This window comes from Molothrus aeneus, chromosome 3 (genome assembly GCF_037042795.1).
Source record: "Molothrus aeneus isolate 106 chromosome 3, BPBGC_Maene_1.0, whole genome shotgun sequence".
Taxonomy (NCBI): Eukaryota; Metazoa; Chordata; class Aves; order Passeriformes; family Icteridae; genus Molothrus; species Molothrus aeneus.
The window spans coordinates 14354815-14376828 of NC_089648.1; the positions used below are offsets into that span (position 1 = coordinate 14354815).

General features: G+C 44.2%; 1 protein-coding gene across 1 annotated transcript; it reads left to right on the forward strand.

Annotated features, from left to right (window-relative positions):
- Window positions 1-9884: 9884 nt before the first annotated feature.
- On the forward strand, window positions 9885-16942 carry PROKR1 (prokineticin receptor 1). Its single transcript, XM_066547805.1, has 3 exons — window positions 9885-9937; window positions 11453-12123; window positions 14710-16942. Exons 2-3 carry the CDS (start codon window positions 11627-11629, stop codon window positions 15398-15400), a joined length of 1188 nt encoding a protein of 395 aa, XP_066403902.1. The 5' UTR covers window positions 9885-9937; window positions 11453-11626; the 3' UTR covers window positions 15401-16942.
- The last annotated feature ends 5072 nt before the right edge of the window (window positions 16943-22014 follow it).

The following is a 22014-nucleotide window of genomic DNA, read 5'->3' on the forward strand; positions in this document are numbered from 1 at the left end:
GCATAAGATCCACTATCCTGGCCTTTGGGCATTATATGCCATGGGATGACTTTTTCCAAGGGAGGGGAGGGGAGGGGAGGGGAGGGGAGAGGAGGGGAGGGGAGGGGAGGGGAGGGGAGGGGAAGGGGAGATACAAATGACCTCTGAACAGCTAAATTTCTTCCTAAAAAAATCTGGAGATTGTATTCTAGCCGATTGATCCATTATCCTGCTTTTGGCTGGGATAGAGCTCGTTTTCATCTTAGCACCTGGTACACGGCTCTGTTTTGGATTGGGATGAGAATAATGTTGATAACACACTGTTTTGGTTGTTGCTGAGCATTGCTTGCACTAAGTCAAGGACTTCTCAGTGTCTCCTGCTCAGCCAGTGAGGAGCAGCACAAGTGAGGGAGCATGGCCAGGACAGCTGACCAGAACTGGCCAAAGGGATATTCCATACCACAGAGCTTCATGTCCAGTACATAAACTGGGGGCAGTTGGATGAGAGGGGCTGACCACTGCCCAATGACTGGATGGACTTTGGTCAGCAAGTGGTGAGTAGCTGTATTTCTTGGTATTTAGTTATCTATTCTTGTTGTTGTTGTTATTATATTTAAGTTTGCTTCCATTATTAAACTGTTCTTAAAAAAACCCACTAGAGTTTTTTAAATTTTCTTTCTGATTCTTCTCCCCATCCATCTGGGAGGGGGCAGGCAGTAAGTGAGTGTCTGCATGGGGCTTTATTGCCAGCTGGAGTTAAACCACGACATCCCCAATGCTGAGAGATGTGACTTTGGGCTGAACAGCTCATTCCTCCTGAGCTAGTTTTGTAGCACTGTGCCATAGCCCCTGGGGTTTTTTTAAGATCACAATTAATGGGGTCTGATTTCAAAAGGGCAATTCCCTGCTGATTTTGGTCTCTACCAAATAGAAACAATTTATAAATAAGTCCCTTAGAAAAGGCTGGGACTTACCATGCATTTTATTCCTCAGGAGCTTTCAATTCAGGAATTGAGGGATACCCATTCCCACACAGCTCTAGCTGTGCCACATTCTCCTATTGCCTCTAATTTGTCCAGAGCATTTCTAAATATTCTGGGGAAAATACCACCACTGTTTTGAACAAGGAGGTGCTAATTCATTGTTATTCCAGTAAGCAAGGCATTCAAACTTTGTACATTATCACCTAAAATGCCTTTTATTACAGCTAATATGACAAAAAGGAGAGCATGGATAATCTTACCTGACTCAGGCGGAACCTCTGAGCTGCACCTTATTCAACAGGTCTCCAAGCACATCATCCTGACGGACATCCATAGGAAGGTTTGCCCACTTTAGTGTTTTGAGCTTTAACAGGATTTTCTCAAATCCTACTCATCAATCCTACTACTGAACAAAAAGGATTTTTTACACAAGAACGTGTGGCCACACTTTTAAAGACAAGAAACATGGGAGTATAATTGCCTGACAACTGTGACCACCAGCAGAGAGAAGGGAGGATTTTCCTCCTCACCACTAACAAATGGTAAAGCGGTTCCCTTTGCAATGTGGGGCCTTGGTCATTCCTGCCCCAAAGTATTACATCAGTCTATGTGTCACACCAAAAGGCAGGTGCTGAGCCTTGGCTCTAACATTCATGCCCCTGAGCTGTACGCTCAGACAAACCAGTATCTGTCTTCTTTTGACCATAAATAACCCATATTCCACAGAGCCCTGAACAAGAGCCTGTTCTACCACTCTGCCAGCGACATGGTCAGCAGTCAGCCCTGGAGTGCCTGGGCGGACACAGACTGCATCACAAAACATGGATGGACATCTTCTGGCATGGATTTTCCTAATCTCCACCTAGTCTGGGGAGCATGGGCATGCCTTTTATCTCCTGTCCCTTCTACAATGCTTCTCTCAGACTTCAAAAATATGAGGAGAAGGAAGCTGATGAAGCCCTGCACTTTTGACACCATATCAGAAGTACCACAAGGCCTTTTTTATGTTAGAAATTAGGTGACACCATCTTTTCATGACTCATCCTGACACCAAGATTGTGTTTTTGTGCTCTGGGTAGCTTCAAATGAAACCACCATTAAGCATTATTCTGTTGAATTAGAATTCAAGAAAATCTTGGAACCATTCTGCCTGCCATGGTGAAATACCAAATTGTCAATGACAAATAGCATTGGCAAATCCACCACAATATTCCAAAGAGGAGACGTGAAGGAGCAGGATTCTGTCCACAGCAAATACACAGAAAGTAATGATCACTGAATACAAAGAGCAGAATAAAGATGCTGCAGTGATGATAATCACTTTGTTAACAGAGAACAGCAATGGCAAAGTGCTGATAATTGAGCTTAAATTTGAGATTGTAGCTGGAATGAATAACACTTAATTTTTTAATTAATGCAGCACCCAATTTTTCCTACCTAGACCACCAAAGGAATTGGCAGGTTTTTGGAAGGATCTATCTCCTACTGAGACACTTCAATTAAAAAGCTGGTTCATTTCCAAAAACATTCCACAGCTCCAAGCACCCACTAAAAGAGAAGAGAAACCAAGTCTGTCTCTGAGTAAAATCCAAAGTCAATAAAGACTGAAAATCCAAAGGAATGACAAGCCCGAATGAGATATAGGACATATTTAGTTCCTTTTGGATATTTCTAAATTCAAAGGCTTTTGAATATCGGGTCTTTATAAACCTGTATAAACCTTGAAGAAGAGGCCAAATGCACACTTCAGATATGGATCAGATATAGTAAAATAAGGAATTTAAAATAGGACCACTAGAATTCTATCTGGAGCAGCTAAGAAACATTTAAGAGTTTCATACAGAAGATATAAGCTCTACATTAAAAAACTTACTTGCCATTAGGCCAGGACAGCATTTTTCCCAGATTATTTGTTGTCTTAGTTTGAAAGACAGGTGTCGGCTAAGGAAGATAGGAGCCTCCTTTGGAATGGAAGATATGGCCCCCTTCCCTCCAAATTATTATAATTCTGAAATTAAGGGGCGTTCAGGCAAAGATATGAGAAAATGAAAACAAGTTCTCTACCAGTATGTATAACAAGGCAAACAAACAACAACAGTAGCTGTGGCAGCAGAACCACAAACCCTGTCCCAGCTTTCTCTGGGCTGCAGGCACTTTCCCCTTTTGTGCAGTTCCAGTCACAGCCGGCAGGGGCGCTGGTGGCTCCCGGCCAGGCAGGGCGGGTGCGATGATTCCTCTGCGCCTGCAGGGGGCGCTGTGACACGAGTTTCGGTCGTGTCTCTGCGAACAGTGATGATGATGGCCGCAGCCGGCAGGAACGGATGGAGAAAAGGCTTCCTTTACGAACTCACAGGGGGAGCCGATCCTGATGCCCCCTTGGGATAGCAAAAGGAGCTGTAGCAGGAACCTTGGAGTAGCAAGCTGAGAAGGCAGGGATGAGCAAAGTCCCAGAGTGGTCGGTGAGATATATCAGAGAGGTCCTGGCAGGGCAGGAGGTGAGTGGTTACAGTGCAGCAAAAAAACCTCAGAGAAGTGGCAGAGAAACAGTGGGGTCTGGGCAGTGGCTGCCTGGCTCCCAAACAGGGCCAGCAGAGACTCGTGTGGAGGGTGAAGGGGCTTGGAGATCCCAGGATGTCCCCTGAGGCACCCAGGGAGATGGTGACAGGTCCTTTGTTTAGTGAGGTCAGGTGTTAATAAGGTCCTAGTGCATCGGCCGCTCTTATGAGCAGAGCTCTGCTCATGGTAGAAGGCAGCAGAAGACAGAACCCCACAGTGGTGGTGAGTTCTTCCTACAGCGACTGCAGCCTCCTTCCCCTCTGAATGCTGAGAGACCAAGAAGGAATGCCCCCTAGCACCTGCGCCAGCCCCCTTTTCCCCACCCAAATTCTTTGGTATCTCTGCCCCTCCAAGAGAAACCCTCAGACAAGAGGAGTGCAGCCAGTGCCCTCTTCCTCTGAGGTTGGCAACTGCTTTTATCTCTCTTAAGTTCCTGGTTATTATTGTCTCCTAGCAATACATATGGGGGAAAATTCCCTGAGAGAAAGAAGCAAGAGTGTTATAAGTGATCAAATCGGAAACCAAATTTATAAGAAAATTTAGCAATTATTTATTAGATCATTAACAAAATAGAATTCCGAGAAAAAAACCACCACAGCCAAGGCAGCGTCAACCCTGGGTGTCGGTGCTGGGTGAACCTGGATCCAACCGACAGTTGTCAGCATCTCCCCAGTGGTTCACCCCGACTGCTTCATGCAGCAAGTTTATATACAGTTTATTCTGCCTGAGGCAGAAATGACCGAATGTTCCTTTGTGTCCCTTCACATGTAGAACTGGGGCCATACATGTGCAGGAATAGACAAAAGTGAGTCCAGGTGTCTAGATGGTTGTCTGAACACTTCGGAAGAGGAACAGTCTGTATTCACATGTAGCAGAGTGGTGCAGGTGCTTGAGTGTGGTAGATGCAATCTCCCAGGTGCAGGTCCCTCGTGAGTGTCTCTGACATTCCAGGGAAGTCAGCAATCATGGCCCGGGAAGGTTTCATTCATACATTAACAGACTTGATATTATCCTAAAGTTGTCCGGGAACTAATTCAATAAACATAAGTCTCTGCTCCCAGCCGGGTGGTCAAAGACATAGCTTGGATTTTACAATATTTTGTACATAAATAGCATGAATTATCTCTACCATATACTACAAGAGGAAGAATCCCAAACCCCAACATTTGTGTATATGTAACACAGCCCAGGAACAGCAGTACAGATTAGACAATAATCCTGAGATTTCTTAACATTTGCCTTGCAGAGGCTGCCTGCTCAAGAGAAGGGTTTGTGCTAACAGACATTTGTTCTAAGGCAGGAAGATTAAAAAAAAAAATAAACACACAAAGCCTAAAAAATACTTTCAAAACCCTCAAAGGAATAGTTAATAATTAAACAAAAAGTGGAATGTTTAAAGACTGAAATATTTTTCTTGTGGTCACTCATGTCATATACTGTGGCATCGAGACTCATGCACAGTCCCTGGGCTGGTCCTTGTTTCCTACCCTGTCCCAAATACTGTTTGCTTCTCTAGTGAGGGTGACAAGCAATAGTCAGAACATCAGCTTCTTAGAGCTATTTCTACATATTTCATACACTGTTGTTGAGGGCAGGAGGTGCTTCTCGCAAAATTCCATGCTAAGCTGAAATGAGCAAAATAAACACAATTTTCCTACACAATCACAAAAGCCTGAACAAAGATGAAGAAAGCAGGAAATAGATACTGTCAGAAAATTATAAAGTAGGGGAAAAAAACCCAGAGAAGTGAAAACAAAGAAGCTTCTACTTGAAAAAGAGCTGCTGATTGCCCCTGTGTCACCTTGCACATGAAGTGAGACCTGAGCAGACTAGCTAAATCTTGTGTCATTCGGCTGTGAGAGCCACCTGAATGGCCTTGTCCACAGAACCTCTGCTGCTCTGAAAGGAGAAGACCTTTTGGATGAAAGTGCCACTTCTGCTGTTCCTGCAGTGCTGACAATCATCCTGGTAGTGTGTCATTGTGGTGTTGACAGCCTGCTTTATGGTTCCTTCACATGCTTTATGCCTTTTCCCAAGCCACAAAGTGATATACACTCAGTAAGGAAGCAGAAGTGATAAAAGGAAACTAACATGGTGACATAATCCAGTAAAAAAGTCCAAATTCTTCTCTACTCACTCCTTTCCAGGACATTTCCGCATCCCAAGTTACCATTGGAACAGCTGAGTAGGGTAGGATTCCTTCGGTGTGCCAAGTATTTTTGCCAAACTGTATCCAAAAGTCACTTTCCTCTTGTGCCACAAGGCACATTTCCATATATTAAAAAAAAATATATATATACCTGACATTCTCCAGGCAAATGTAGGGTTCATTAACATCAGTTGCAGACTCTCAGACTGAGTAAAGCCTCTGGGCCAAATGGTGGGAATACTGAGCAAAAATACACATGGTTGTAATCCATGTGTGCCTGCACCATCTGTTTGCTTGTTTTCCCAGAAAATCACAAGTGTGATGCTTTGTCTCACTTCACTGCCTGATTTAAATTAGTAACCGATGGAAAACCCCAGCTATGCTTTATGCAAAGCTTAGGTAAGATTAATTACTTCACTCAGAGTCCAATTTATTTAGCAATTAGGAAAAATTAGACAGTACCTGAGTTTGCTGTTTTGAAGTGAAGGGCCTGAGTCCTCAGGTCTGCTCCCAGGCTAAATGCTGGATTTAGTACTTTATGATTTCAAAGTCTCCAAACAAGTACTTTACACTGCAATTGTTTTTGCATCATTCAGCCTTCAAATAACCTCCCTATTCAACCTGTGAGCATACTAATGATCAAAACAAATAAACAGGAAAGTGAATCTTTGTCGTGATTTGATGCTGGCCCAATTCCAGACACCCATGAAAATCACTCACTCAGCCTCCCCTGCATCAGCTGGGTAGAGGAAAGAGAAAAGTTTAATGAAGGCTTCATGAATTGAGATAAGGACTGGGAGAAAACACTCCAAGGGCAAAACAGGATCAGCCTAGAGGTACAAAGTGAATTTATTACTTACAAAATCAGAGGAAGATAATGAGGAGTAAAATAAGCCCTTAAAACCATATTTTCTTTCCCCAAACCCTCACTTCTTCCCACTGACAATGCAGGGAGAAACGGCAGTTTCCAGTTTGGTAAGTTTGTCACCCAAGATTTTCTTCTGCTGCTCCAGGAGAGGAGTCCTTCCCTGAGACTCTGAGGTCCCTCCCACAGGAGACACATCTCCACAAACCTCTCTGATATGGGCCCAATCTCACAAGCAGCAGTCCTCCCAAAACTGCTGCAACATGGTTCTCCTCCCATGGGGTGCAGTACTCCAAGCACAGGCTGCTCCAACCAGGGAGCAGGGCCCTCTCCCTCCACTGGGTCTCCCACTGGATCACAGCCTCTTCCAGTCACCCACCTGTTCTCGCATGGGCACCTCCCCCATGCATTGTGGGTGGATTTTTGCATCCCCCATGGATTCTCATGGGCTGTGGGCAGATCTCTGCATCCCCCATGGAACCCCATGGGCTGTGGGTGGATCTCTGCATCCCCCATGGAACCCCATGGGCTGTGGGTGGATCTCTGCATCCCCCATGGATCCCCATGGGCTGTGGGTGGATCTTTGCATTCCCCATAGATCCCCACAGGCTGTGGGTGGATCTTTGCATTCCCCATAGATCCCCACAGGCTGTGGGTGGATCTCTGCATCTCCTGCAGATCCCCATGGATCCCCATGGGCTGTGGGTGGATCTCTGCATCTCCTGCAGATCCCCATGGATCCCCATGGGCTGTGGGTGAATCTCTGCATCCCCCAGGGATCCCTGCGGGCTGCAGGGGCACAGCTGTCTCACCATGGCTTTCACCATGTTTCACCAGGTCTCACCACAGCCTGCAGAGGAATCTTGGGTCTGGCACCTGGAGCAGCACCTCCTCCCCCTCCTTCTCCACTGACCTTGGTGTCTCCATGTTGTTTCCTTCACATATTCTCAGAGGAAGATCCTCCTCTTCTTTGGCTAGGAAAAAAAAAAAACCAAAAACTATGTCCCCTGTTGCTTTGATTTTCTTAAATGTGTTATCACAGAGCCGTTACAATCATTTCTATTTGGCCCAGCCTTGGACAGCAGCATGTCCATCTTCAGAGCCATCAGGGATTGGCTCTGCTGGACATGGTGGAAGCTTCCAGCAGCTTCTCACAGAAGCTATCTCTGTGCCCCCCCCCCCGCTACCAAAAACTAGACCATACAAAACCAACACAGTATTTTCCATTCTAGTTTTCAGTAGCAACTTTTCTTTCTCAGCCTGAATGTATCACACTGGTAACACTGGTCCCAGGAAATGCCTTGTGATACTGTGTTGATTTTGTGACACCATTGGGAAATCATCAATTAATGTTATTAAGGAGAAACCTGGTCCTCTGCAGAAATCGTACACCCAAATCATATGCATACACTTGCTGCATTTACCCCATGGCTTTAGACCCCTTAGACTACCACACTACCCCTTGTTGCAGTGGGGCAGGGTGCTGGGACAGTCATTGAGGATCTAGACTCACCCCTGAACTTCCACTCTGCCCAAGAACAGTTCCCAGCACCACTGGTTTTGTTCTCTATTCAGTGACTCCCAGTCAACAGCTACAAAGCACTGCCTTGCACAGCACATGTAAATCACATTGGTTCACAGTGCTACTGGTGTTCTCTGAGAAACAATTTGACACATATAGCACAATTCCTTGGAGCACAGGAGATGAACTATTGCTGTACAGAAGCTCTCACTGAGCACGCAGTGCACATCTGGAGTTATCAAGGTTCTGATGTGAACTTGCTTTGAGTCAATTGGGAGAGAGTTCTGCAGCAGATGAGGTTTTGGCCTAAAGGAATATAAATATCTGGATATCATATTGCTTGATTAGCTCACTAGATAACTTCATGTGAAATAGCTGAACAAAGTCTTAAAGAGATCATGAACATTCTGAATGCAAAGCTCCCTTTAGCGTATCAGCTTTTCTTCAGGGGCATTTATGGTTTATGTGGCCCATTTTAGGGATCATTTTAACGCGGCTCTGATGTACACAGTTTCCTTTGCCTCTTTCTCCATACTTACTATATTTACATTTTTTGTGACAGAATTTAACAGGTGCACTGGATCTGATTTCCTCATTGTTCATCTGGTTGCACCCTTTCAGGACATTAAAAATCCCTTAGTGTATTTTCAAATATTAAACTGGCTGTTCAAAACAAAACCAAGCAAAGTATTTGTTGTGAAATTCTTAATGCTCTCTGCTATCTGCAGACATTGGGGACTTTCCAATATTTTTCAAGTTTTCTGAAAGGAATGCCACAGTAGTGGCTCTTTTACCCCAGACATGTTTTATATTCACAGGTTTCTTTCCTTAACCTTCTTTTTCCAGAGCTAAGTGTCCACTAGCTCACAAGAGCCTTGTGAATGTGCATCGGGACACACAGTCTAAGTTTTCTGCAAACCTCCTACACCCTTCATGACCTTTGACAGCCTCTGATGGTCTCATCTGCTGGGGACTGTGTAATGTGTCCCCAAGGTGACTATGCACCTTGGAAAATGTCAGCTAAGTGAACAAGTTTGGAGGTGAAGACGACAGGTGATGTGCCACACATTTCCTTTCCTTCTGGAGAACTAGAAAGCAAAAGAACTGCTCCCTCAAGTGTGCGTGATTTAGAGCAGTGAGGAGACAGCGTTAGCAAAGGACACCAAGTCTTTAAGGATTCACTGCCGCTTTTCTGCTCTGAGTAATTCCCTGAGAGGGCAAGGAAAGCTGTCAGGGGTCCTCTGATTTACAGCTATTCACTGTGTGTCTCTCCTGCTGGAGCTACTGCAGCTGCACTCCAAAAGACAATAGCCAGAGACACACAGAGAAAGGCTCCCAGGAAAGCACATCACCCTCCTTTCTCCCCCTACTTTCCAGGGGGAGGTTTGTATTTTGTTTCTGTGGGACATCATGTGCAGGCTGCTACTGCTTAGCACAGGCAAAACCCAAAGAGCAAGGGCAGACCAGGGTTTATATGTCCCATGCTCAGGCTTGCTAACAAAGACACTCTGCCAATTCCATTCCTGCATTTCAGGGGGTTTAAGGCAGAGGAACCCCAAAAGGGCTGTGGTCTATTGTCTTCAGATCGTGCTGCCTCTTTAAAATCAGAAATGCACGGACAGCTTCAAGGTGCCTCCCACTGAGCAAAGGCTTTGGATGCAGGCACAGAGGCAGAGGAGCCATCCTCCCCTGAGCACAGGGCTAACCTAATGGGAGAGAAAGCAGCACTCAGTGGAGTCCTTGCGCTACTTCCAGTGATCCTTTCTCTCCTCCAGTAACAGCAGCACATGCAGAGGAGAAACCTGGCGGCGCTCTCACCAGAGAAGAAACCTGGCTCTCTCTCAGGATGCCTGAGACCTCCAAGATGATGAGCACAACTGCAGGTACACTTTGCTGATAGTGTTATGTCAGTTTGTAGATGGTTGTGTTGTCTGTATTTATTTTACAGATCTTTTGGTATTTAGCAGTGGAATCTGACACAGATACTGCCCCTTCCTTTGGCCAACAGATTTTGCATCCGAGAGTTTATTTAGCACTTCTCTTAAATGAATGTTTACCTTTCCAGGCAGCTGTGGAGGTGTCTCCTGAAGCAGTCCCTTGTCAGAACTGTTTCATTTCAGGCTTTGGCTTTTTGTTATTCTGTTCTGCAATGCTCAGTTTAAAAAACAATGTGGTGACCAAAGCTGTAAAACAGAGTTTCTGACAGATATTTGTTAAGTGTCAGTACATCAGGGTCTGAGCGTGGTTCCAGGGAAAGAAGGGAGCAGCAGCTCCACTATGCAGATTACTCTTTGTAGCCGTGACTTGCTTCGTTCAGTAGCATTTCACACCCCGAGGACTTACTGCTTCAGGGCAGAAAAAGCAGTAATGCTCCCTGATCCTCTGCTTGGATGAGGTGAGACTGTCCTGACAGCTAAGAGTCTGGTGTGAAGATTCCTAGATGGACCATGGGAAGATACAAGAAGATGCCCTCTCAGCATTTTGATGCAGAGAGGCAAAAATAAGGAGTAGATGAAATGGTTTTTTTCCCATCTGTGTGGGAAAAAAAATTTTTTTTTTTTATATTTGGTACAACTGGCAGTACAAAGAGGGGAGCCTGTTCCTCCCCAGCATCAAAAATGCAAGGTACTCTGTCTTGCTTACAGAAGATTTTATCTTTCACCTTTCACTCTCTGTGGAAACACTTTCCCTGTGAATGGCAGATTTGCCTTCACAGCTAAGCTCTACAAGTTCATGGGACAAAATTATTGTCTTTGCAAATTGGCAGAGTTCTGCCAAACCTGTTTGACAGAAGTGATAATGGATTATGCTGGTGGAAAAATTTTGTCCTGTACTCAATTAATGGTTGCCAAAAGGGAAGTGCTGGATTTAGTATTTTCTTGGGCCTTTGCAACTCTTACTTCAACTCTTACTCTACTTAAGAAATGTATTTAGAAGCAATAACATCAGTTCTCTTCTCATTGTCCTCTACCACATCCCTGTGAAATAATGAGAATAAAGCATAAACTTTGTCCAAAAGGCACATAAAATGCTTTACAGCACACTGAGTTGTCACTTTAGTGTCTTTTACCTTGCACGATGATGACAGCACCATGGGCTTGCGGGCTGGTAGAGTTTTAAACTCGATTTTACATTCCTCCTAGACTGTCATTTCACTGCCAGGTGAAAATTTCATTGTTGGTAAATAAAACTGTAACTGCTGTAACAAACAGTGCATGAAGCAACTAGAAGCATTTATTTTGTGAGAACAGAAGCATCCCTTCACAGGGTATTTCTTCCTTCTGTGCACATGCCGCAACAGATCTGTGGGCAATGAGGTGGCTATTGCTTTCCTTCAAGATGAGTACTTTTGCTGTAATTTCCTTTCAGGAAACATTTTCCTCTTTTTGTTCCCACAGAAGAAGATAAATGAGGCTGTTGTCCTATAATCTTCTGGGACAAAGACAAGGTTACTCACTGCTCAAAAGGAAGCTTTGGGTGAGGTCTCTCACCTGCCACTCTTGTGCCCTGCCACACTGGGCTAACACAACACTGAGTGCCAGCCAAGCTGCACATGCCAAAAGAAGACAGACATGGCCATGGAGCAAACTGAACGCAACCTAAATGCTACCGCGCACCTCAATTTTGCTTCAATCTACAACATCCATAATGGGGATTTCACCTCTTTGAGAAACTTCTCTTTCCCTTTCAATTTCACTTACAGTGATTATGACCTGCCACTGGACAGTGAAGAAGACATAACCAAAACCCATACCTTCTTCACAGCCAAAATTGTGATTGGGGTTGCTCTGGTTGGCATCATGCTGGTTTGTGGCATTGGCAACTTCATCTTCATTGCTGCTCTTGCCCGCTACAAGAAGCTGCGAAACCTCACCAACCTGCTGATTGCCAACCTGGCCATCTCAGACTTCATCGTGGCTATTGTGTGCTGCCCCTTTGAGATGGACTACTATGTGGTGCAGCAGCTGTCCTGGGAGCACGGCCATGTCCTCTGCGCCTCAGTCAACTACCTACGAACTGTCTCCCTCTATGTTTCGACCAATGCTCTCCTGGCTATAGCTGTTGACAGGTAAGTGGGATGCTATGACTGCACAAAGATGTAGCCACAGCTTCCAAAGTTCTAAACCATGTCCTCAAGTGTCACATCCACATTTTTTGTGAACTATTCCGTGGGTAGAATGTTTTGATGCCTGACCACTCATTCAGTGAATAATTTTTTTCTAATTGTGCTGCAGTCCTGAGAGACTGCCTGCCTTTTACTCCAGGAATTTTAACAATTTAATTTAATTGTATCCTTTCTCAAGACTCTTCTCTCAGCCTCGTGCACCACGGAGTCTGACAGACCAAGACACTGAGCATCAGTCTGGTGCTGACCTAAGTCTGACATGACTGACTCACAGCCAGAGGCTGGCTCAGTAAACTCTTTACAGAAAGGCCATCATAACAAGATCTCTTTCATGTTCAAACACAATACACATCTCTGTAGACCCTATGCACATACATATGTGATGCCCACTTCCTCTTCTTTTCCCCAATTTCTCTCATGTGCCATTTCAAACTTTAGTGTAGTGTTGCAGTTTTCAGTCCCTGATGCAAAAGTCAGCTCAGGAGTAGTTAGCCCTGCTGAGGGCTGTACAGATACAGCTTGTGTATGGCTGATTCAGCTGTTCCTGGTGTGCATGGAAGTCTGTGAAGAGACTCTGGAGAAGTTCAGAGGTGTTTTCCTTGGTGTGGGCAAAGGGACGATCAGCTCCTACAAAACAAATCCTTAACAAGCATCTAACAGAATAGGCTTTCAACAGCAGCTGAGGACTCAGGGTAAAGCTTCTAAACACTATCATGTATGCATTACCATTTTCTATCAGTTTTTCAGCTTTAACAAGGTTTTCTTGGAAAGCTCTGCCAGTGCATCCCAGGCTGATGAACTAATGGGTCATGGCGCCCTTATGTCTGCTAAGAAATCAGATTTATAGCATATCTTCCCACACATCTTTAAAAACAGGCCTGATTAACAAGATTAATCACTGAAGCTTGATGTAAGAACACCATGTTTTGGTTTCATGGCTTTTCTTTTTTATTTATCTTTTTTTTTTGCAAGCTATTGGTTTGGTAAACAGAGAGAAACCCCATTGTTTAACAATCACCTATTTCATGTTATGTCATGTGGATTGTTGACTTCTGTCTCTAAAAGGATCAGACTCCTAACAAAAGTCTTCCCATGTTTAGATCATTTAAAAGGAATCGGCTGTGTAAAGTGAGTAAGCCTGTCCCACTGCGGACTTTCTTTAGGGAGGGCTCTCTTTCTTCTTCATCCATGTCTATTCACATGAAAAAATAGAAATTTCACATTTTTAAGGCCACACCTACACTACAAAAATGCAACATTTGAAGAAGAAGAGTGCGTGGTAAGGGTCTAATATCCACACTGCAAATATTTAGCTGGGTCCCCTGGACCAAACACCCATTGGCATTTGGTGTGTTTTATGTACACTTTAGGAGCACAGCTTCCAGGATAGTTTCATCTGAATTCAGTTTGTGAACTGCAGAACCGCTGCACAGTAACAGCCGTGGTAAGCAAGGACAATCAGAAAATCCACCACAAAAGCTTCCTCCAGAATCTATTGGACAGATCAATCCCATCCAGTCAAATGTTCTGCTGAGCAGATATGCACATTTATGAATACATACACATACATTATGCCACAACTTACTTCCCTGGAACCTGATCTAAAAATGTTAACCTTCTGCTTCACAAGGACGCTGACTCATTTTGCTGTCCCCTGACATTTACCCTGCACTATTAAGAGCCATGAACAATTTATCTGCTTCCAATAACTGGCTGATGAAAAGTGCTGCTGACTTTCCATTTTACTTCAGAATAAATATATCTTAGGGATGCTATTCTATATACTGAATGTATATAGATGTAATAGACTCCAAAGGAATGAGAAATTCCACTTTTTGAAACAATACTTTGGGTTAAATACAGTTGTACTGGGATCTCTGATAAAAATCTCCCCCTAGCAGGAATACTACAACCTTGCAGCTTTACAGCAGTGCAAATATCTAACTCAAGTTTTCTGCTTTGCCGTATTACTTAATACTGCCTATTTAAGATGAATAAGCAATAGTCACCTCCAGAATACACATAAAAAGGATTTGCATGGGCAGAAAATAGATACACATTCTATTGGTGGCTTAAAATCATGTTCACCTGTAACCATACATTAGCATCACCTTCAGGTCTTTGCAACCCACAGAATAACCACAGAAATAAGAAAAACATTGTGATTTATATTTCACCTCTTTGTAAAAAGAGCTATTTAAGTAGCTCTCGGCCTAGGGAAAACATTTTCCTGATTCTACATGTTTGTGTTTTCTTCCCTGGACCTGACTAGATGTGTAATACTGCATTTTTCTAACTCTTACTCCTGTTTAAAAGGAAAAGTTGTGATACAAAATTGTAACTCAGCTCCAGGCTGCTACTTCACAACATGTTCTTACAGATGATTATGTCCTTACAGACAAGTATGTTCAGGCTCTCCCCTCAGGAATAACAGCAATTTCCTCCTGCCCAATTCTGTTTGCTTGTATTCTGAAGTGTGTTCTGACCAGTGTTTTCAGACTTCATTTTGAATATATTTTTCTGTTCTAGGTATTTGGCCATTGTTCACCCACTGAAACCACGCATGAATTATCAAACAGCAACCTTCCTCATTGCCTTGGTCTGGGTCATCTCCATACTTGTAGCTATTCCATCTGCATACTTTGCTACTGAAACTGTGTTGCTTATAGTTAAAAACCAGAAGAAATTTTTTTGTGGCCAAATTTGGCCAGTTGACCAGCAGATGTACTATAAATCATACTTTCTCTTCATCTTTGGCATTGAATTTGTAGCACCTGTGATTACAATGACCTTGTGTTACGCCAGGATCTCTCAGGAGCTTTGGTTTAAAACTGTCCCAGGATTTCAGACGAAACAAATCAGAAAGAGGCTTCAGTGCAGAAGGAAAACTGTTATGGTACTAATGTGCATTCTGACTGCCTATGTTCTCTGCTGGGCACCTTTCTATGGCTTCACAATTGTCCGGGACTTCTTCCCCACCCTTTTGGTGAAAGAGAAGCATTATCTTACTGCCTTTTACATAGTCAGGTGCATCACCATGAGTAACAGCATGATAAACACCATATGTTTCATAACCGTGAAAAACAACACTATGAAGTACTTCAAGAAGATCATGCTACTCAGATGGAGGACAACGTATAAGGGAAGCAAATCTAGCATAGATTTGGACCTGAGAACAAGTGCAATCACAGAGGAAGTAGACTGCATAAAACTACAATAAATTTTCTGAGGTTCTAATCTCACCTTTTTTGGAGAGGGGGCAAAGAGGAAATAATACCTTGTCAGAAGCTTCTTCCTTGACTGTGGGAATACCCTCTCACTGGTGAGAGCCCTCAAAAAAGCAGCCTACTTTGCATTCCCACCAGAATTCTTTTCACTGGTCTGCTGGATAATCCTTACACTTGAAAAGATGCTGTGCTTCAGTTCATACATCTGTCAATTTGGGATGTAGACACTAATTTTATAGTTGTTTAATAAGAACAAAGAAGTCTATGAATACATTAGAGTGTACTACAATGATGGAAAAGTTGAGTGCTGACCCTAGCAGTAATGCTTCTTTATTTCCTAAGAGAAACCTCTTAACACCTTTGAGCTTATGACTTGTACCTTTAAGCTATTTGGTGTCCTTTTCTTTCTGCTCAGAAGAGAAAGGATGCCAAGAAAGCCCATTTTGCTTCCAGTCACTTTTTAACCTCTCCGTTTACCTTTCCTGATGAAGCTTCTTGAAGTCTACAGACCACCAGCTTTCTATTGTCATTGGACAATACGCACAGCATGCTCTTATGAAAGGCACATGCTCTGAAAGCTAAAATCTGCTTCATAGTCAAGTGAAAACCTCAAGTTTCTTCCTGTTACACCTTGTTTAAGAATGCTTTATCAATATTCCACTCTTTATTTTTATGGAGAGTTTTAACTCTGTTATGCATTTGGAAATGTCACAGATATATATGAAAAGGATCTACTCCCTCACCTCCAGGCACCCTGTGGCCAGCTTCTGCTGCCTTGAGATGCTGAGCTCCTCACAGAATCAATCACAAAACTGTAGGACTTGGGAATAACATCTCCACATTGTCTAGCCCATCCTTCTGCACATGTTAGCCAGGATTGTGTCCAGCTAGGCTTTGACTGACTCCAGGGAATGCTGACAGTCTCTGTGGATCACCAGTGTCAGTGCTCAACAGCTCTCACTCAGTGAAAAAGTGTTTTCTTACATTCAGATGGAGTTTCATGTGTTTTACCTTGCTTGTCAGTGGGATCCATATAAACCTACAGCATGGTGGTGGGTAAAATCCAACCAGACATCTTACCAAGTCTGTGTGCACCTTCACGATAAAGGATAAGCAACACCAAAATATCAAGGAGATCCCGAGATGATCCATCCATCTTTCTGGGAGCAAGACAGGCTTAGGCTTCAGCGACCCAGCCTCTGGTTGAGTTGAGAAGCTTATTGTCTGCTCAGATATGACTCAACTCCAGATGAATTCTGCTTTTCCTTCTGCAGTGCCTCTTTTACTGTTCTGATTTAGTGCAACTCCAGTTTGGATGTTTCTAAAATGATAATTGTGACAAAGCAGGTGACAGTAATACATACTCATTTCAACTACACATAAGATATAACAGACTTCTGTGTATGGTAATAAAATCTTTTCTGTTGTGATGACAAATGCGTATGTGGTTGTGCTTACTTTTGGAGTCAATGGTTTTGGTAAATAACTTGTCTATTTGAGAATTTAAAGTGAGCAGCAAATAAAATATGACCTCAGTATAAGCATTCTGAATTATTTTTTGTCTTCTCTTAGCCATCACTTTCTTACCCAACTGAGTAATGTGAATGATCCCATTGCTGCTGAAGAAAAATTGACCAATTAAAGGGCAAAAGGATATTCAAATCCATTAAAATGGTCAAAGCTGCTCTTAAATATATGTTGAAGAGTATTTCATCGTTTGCTGTTAGGCAAAATAATGACTGAAATCATCCTTCAAAATGTCAGTTTTAAACAGGGGTAAATACTAAATTCATTTGTTTTCCAGCCTGCCACAGAAATTTAAAGGACCGGAGAGTTTACGTATTTCACTATCAAAAGGCTTAATCTTGTAATCTCACCTGAAATCTCATGGTTTCTTCTGAAACCTGCCCTAGTTGTAAGGGATTAGCTAACATTACTGCCTGTTATTAGAGTGTGTGATACTCCTTCCACCCGTTTTCCCTGCATGGTTTTGGTGCAACAAATTCAACTGACAATTTCCACACTAGGGAAATCTATCTAAGGCCGAGTTAATAAAAAAACCCAATTCCCATCAAGAAATATAGTATTGAACAAAATCTGGGGCAAAGAATTGCTTTAAGACACAGGAAATCACTCTGAGAGCTCCAAGAGAGCTCTTGTGGTCTGGCCTAACTACTGTTCTCATTCCTGTGAATTAGGATATTAATGCAGCATCCTCCACAGCCCCTGCTGAGGATTTAGGTTTTGGGACTGCTGCATTTTTGACATTTTGAAGTCCTCCAAGCAGCAAAGCACTGTTGCTGCCTGAACCTCTGGATAGTGCAGAAGTCATGCTTTGCCCTCAACTGCATTTGTTGTGAGCTGCATCCACAGAGAGAGGGGTACTCCCATTGAGGAAGGATGACAGTTCTGTTCCCTGATCCAAAACCAAAGCAGTCACATTACCCTTAGCCTGTGTTGGCACCAACTCCAAACAGCCCAAAACAGGGCACTTTCAGAGACAGTATTTGCTCCCAAACTGAGCTCCAGCAAGCAGAGGCCCAATGCTTTGCAGGGGGACCAAAAGTCACTTAAAAACTATTGCGAATACTCCTGAAGTGTGCAGGCAGTGGGAACAGGCTGTGACTCAAGTGGCACCCTCAGGCAAGGGGGGAGCAGGCAGGGAAGGGTCTGAGAGAGAGGACCAGACCCCACATTCCCTAGGGCTTATGTGAGCTGTGCAGGGAAGAAAAGAACAAAAAGACTTTTTTTGTACCCTCACAACTTACTAAAGGACAACATTTAGAGAGGGAATTGAATACGGACTGCACCTATTTGGAGCTCTGATTGTAAACAGAGAAAAACAAGCACAAGCTGGGAAGAAGGCAGCATCTGTCTCAGAGGAGAAAGTTGTGCCTTTCCAGCACAACTCCTGCCTACTGGAAGTTGCCTACTGGAAGCTGTAGGGGAACAGCTGCAATAAGGGCTCCACATGGCAAGAATTGTGCCATGTGTCATGGATGAGGAGTGGGTGGGACCTGAGATCCTTTGGCAGCGTTTAGATCACCATGCAGTGAATCAACCAGATACATGTCTCGGTTCTGCTAGCTCAAATTTTTGCTGCCAAATGCAAAACTGGTGCTACCACACCAGATCACTGCTCAGCTGTCCTCCTGCAGCACAGCTCCAAAACCATAGCCTCACTTCCTTCTACAGCAGTTTCTCCAGAAATAACTTGAGAGTAAAATGCAGTCTCTGCTCCTTCATGCTGAAAAACATAAAGCCGGGTGCACCTGGAAGCTAAAACAGTGACCTGAAAGAGAGCATTAGGAGAAGAAAAAGCAGTTATTCTCAGCAACAGGAACCGAGAAAACAAAGGCTGTGTCATTAAAGCAATTGTCCCTCTACAAAAGGGGGATGACCTGCAAGATCCCAGGCCAGCATACATCAAAGTAGCCAGCACAGAAAATTTCCCTAGAGACTGACTGACTCATTCAGGAGTTAAGACTTTGCTGTGATCCTTCTTCTTTGAGCCCTTGCCGTGGCAACAGCACCCTCCAGCTGCTGCCTCTGCAGCACAGTGTCACCACAAACTGCATCAGCTCACATCAAACACCATGGGAATGGTGTCAAGTAGGTATTCCCAGGATTCCTGTGACTTCAACAAGTAGCAACAGATGCTTCAGCTTTTGACAGCTGGGTACCCAGGCACTTATCCAATGCTTGTAGTGTCTGCATTCTCCCTCTCCCTGTGTTGGCTGTGACAGATGCTGGATGCTTGGGCTGTCCCCTTTCTAAGTATTCTGCACCACCAGTGCAGAAAAGCACACACCATTGAGCAGAAAAAAAGCAGAATTGAGGCAAGATCGACACTTGTCCCTCAGACTCACTGAGATCTTGCTCTCTCATACACTCTGTTAGGATCCTGTCCTATTGGCTGCACTGTAACCCACATTGCCAGGATAAACCCTAACTCACAGACCCAATTATGTTGGAAAAGACCTCTGAGATCCTTGAGTCCAGCCTTTGGCCAAACACCACCATATCAACTAGACCATGGCACTGAGTGCCAGTCTTTCCTGAAACACCTCCAGACACAGTGACTCCACCACCTCTATTCTAATGTCTAACCCTTTTTTTGAAGGAAATTCCTCCTAATGTCCAACCAGAACCTCCCCTGGTGCAGCTTAAGACTATGTCCTCTTTTCCTGTTTCCTGGGAGAAGAGACTAACCCCCACGTGGCTACAACCTCCTTTCAGGTAGTTGTAAAGACTGATAACGTCATCCCTGAGTCCCATCTTCTCCAGGCCAAACACACCCAGCTCCCTCAGCTGTTCCTCAAAACCACTGACAAGGCAGGAATTCCTGCAGCTTCAAAACTGACCTTCGTAAAACCAGCTAGAACAAAAGAATGTGGAACAAATCCCAGTATAAAAGTCACCAAATACTCATGGATAGTAAGAAACATAACTGAGCATAAAGTCACTCAATGTCGCTCAAAGGGATCCTCAGGCTTGACAAGGAAAAGGGCTCCTGTGGGGCTGCAGGCTAAAGGGCTCCTGAGAAATGGCACCATGAAGGTTGACAAGGGAAAGAGGCTCCTATGAGGTGGCAAAGAACTGGCTCCTGCAGGGTAATAATGAGCACAAGACAATAAAACCCTACAATGCATACAGAGCGGAATACAATACAATACTGTACCATATGCTACAATAGCTATACAAGAAACCATGATATAATGCAGTACATACTCTGCAATACATTCAAAATATGTAAACTACAATAAACATGAATGACAGCACACAACACATCTAGGACCATAATGAAAGGAATGAGAGGGATGTGTCTTTACGAACAAACCGTGGGTCTGCTTGCAGATAAAGCCAGATACTGATAGATGAAAGAAACAATGGAAGGAACCATAAATTCCAAGGAATCCCCCTAATTGACACAGACTCAGTTGCTCATCCAAGATTGTGCTAAATTCCTGGACTTAGAGAAAAAGAACAGCAATACAAAGAAAAACGGGGGAACGGGGTGGGAGGGTACACATTAGAAGGGGTTCTGTATTAGGCTATTCAGGAAGTCTGTACCTCTCAAGTACCTCAGCCAAGGGGAAGAGGAAAATGAAGCAGGGAAATGAGGATAAAGAGAAGCTCCATCCTCCAGCAATTTGAGAGACCTCATGGGAAATGTCCCATGGCCTCTTCCTTTATTTGAATAAAGTTGAAGGACTCTGTCTCCTTTTAGAATATAAACGTCTGGCATTGTGGATTAATTTTCCTAACAAAAAAATACAGTAAATACCACATGGTACAGTACACACTGTAATGCACAACCCACTTCTCAGCCTTTGAAGAAACCTGCAACTCACACTAGGCCCTCTGTGGCCAAGATACAAGGTGGCCCCTTCAAATGACCTGGAGAGCTCCTGTTTCACTCAGGATCAGCATCTGTGCTTTTCTGGTCACTCTCACCTCACCCTCCCTGTGTGCCCAACAAACAAGAGACACACAAGCAGCACAAATCCCATGGCAGCTTTTCCCCAATGCCAGGTGCCACCACAAGGCCCTGACATGGCACTGTACCTAAGAGGCAGACAGGAATCCCTTTGCCCTACTGAGTAAATTCACCTCGTGGGAATGCCCTCCCTTTTGGCAGAGGGAAGGGACCTGAAAGGAACCAATTTGACTTTTTTTTATGTCTCAACATATGTTATACACAGGGTGAAAAATTACTATAGGGGCTGTTAGACATGCTGGGAACCTTAACATGGACCATGTGATAAGGAGGCAAAAAATGGAGGTGTCAGGAAAATTAATCCATGAGAAATTTATGTCTTATGGCGGGATGCCCCTGTGTCCTGGCAGTGATGCTGTCCCTGTCTTCTATTTCTTCCTCTGTCTCTCTTTCTCCCTCTCTGCTCTCTTTTCTATCCCACACTAGTTGAGTCCATATTCTTTCTTTACCAAGAAACAGTTCTCAGATATAATATTGCCACATCGGTGCTTTATTTTTATCTGAGAAATCTGTCAAAAAGAATGCTTCCCCTTTCAGCAGAATCTGTAAGGACCAAGATGACCCTCCAAGAATGAAAGTTTCCAAGTGCCAAGGGGGTGTGTGTAATGAGGTTTTTTGAGGTAGAAATGGGCAGCAGCTGAGGTTCACAAGGTCCATCCCCAGTGCCCAACCTCTGAACTGCTGGGACTTGAGGCTGCTCAGCCCCATCTTGCATCCCATAGCCTGGAGCACACCTCTCCTGTGCCCCAGAGGAAAGTGGCTTCTCCCTCTGCCAACACCTCAACATAAGGCTGGCTCCCCCTCCTCCTCTTCTCCAGAGAGCGCTGCTCCAGCCTGTGGCAGCTGGATGCACCTGCTTGTAGAGGTGCCTCCTGGGCAGGACTGAGACAGTTCCTCTGTGACACAGCCCAGCTCAAACCAGGTCTGTGCTCTCCTGCCTCCTGGCCATCAGGGCAGCTTCCCCTGAGGCCAGCAGCTTCCTTCACAGGGCAATTTCCCTGCCCAAGACAGCCCCAGTGTGATGGGAGCAGGAGATCTGAGGGCTGCTGAGAGCTGAGTCTGCACACAGCTCAACACAGCAGTGGCAAGGCCTGGGCAATGCTTGGT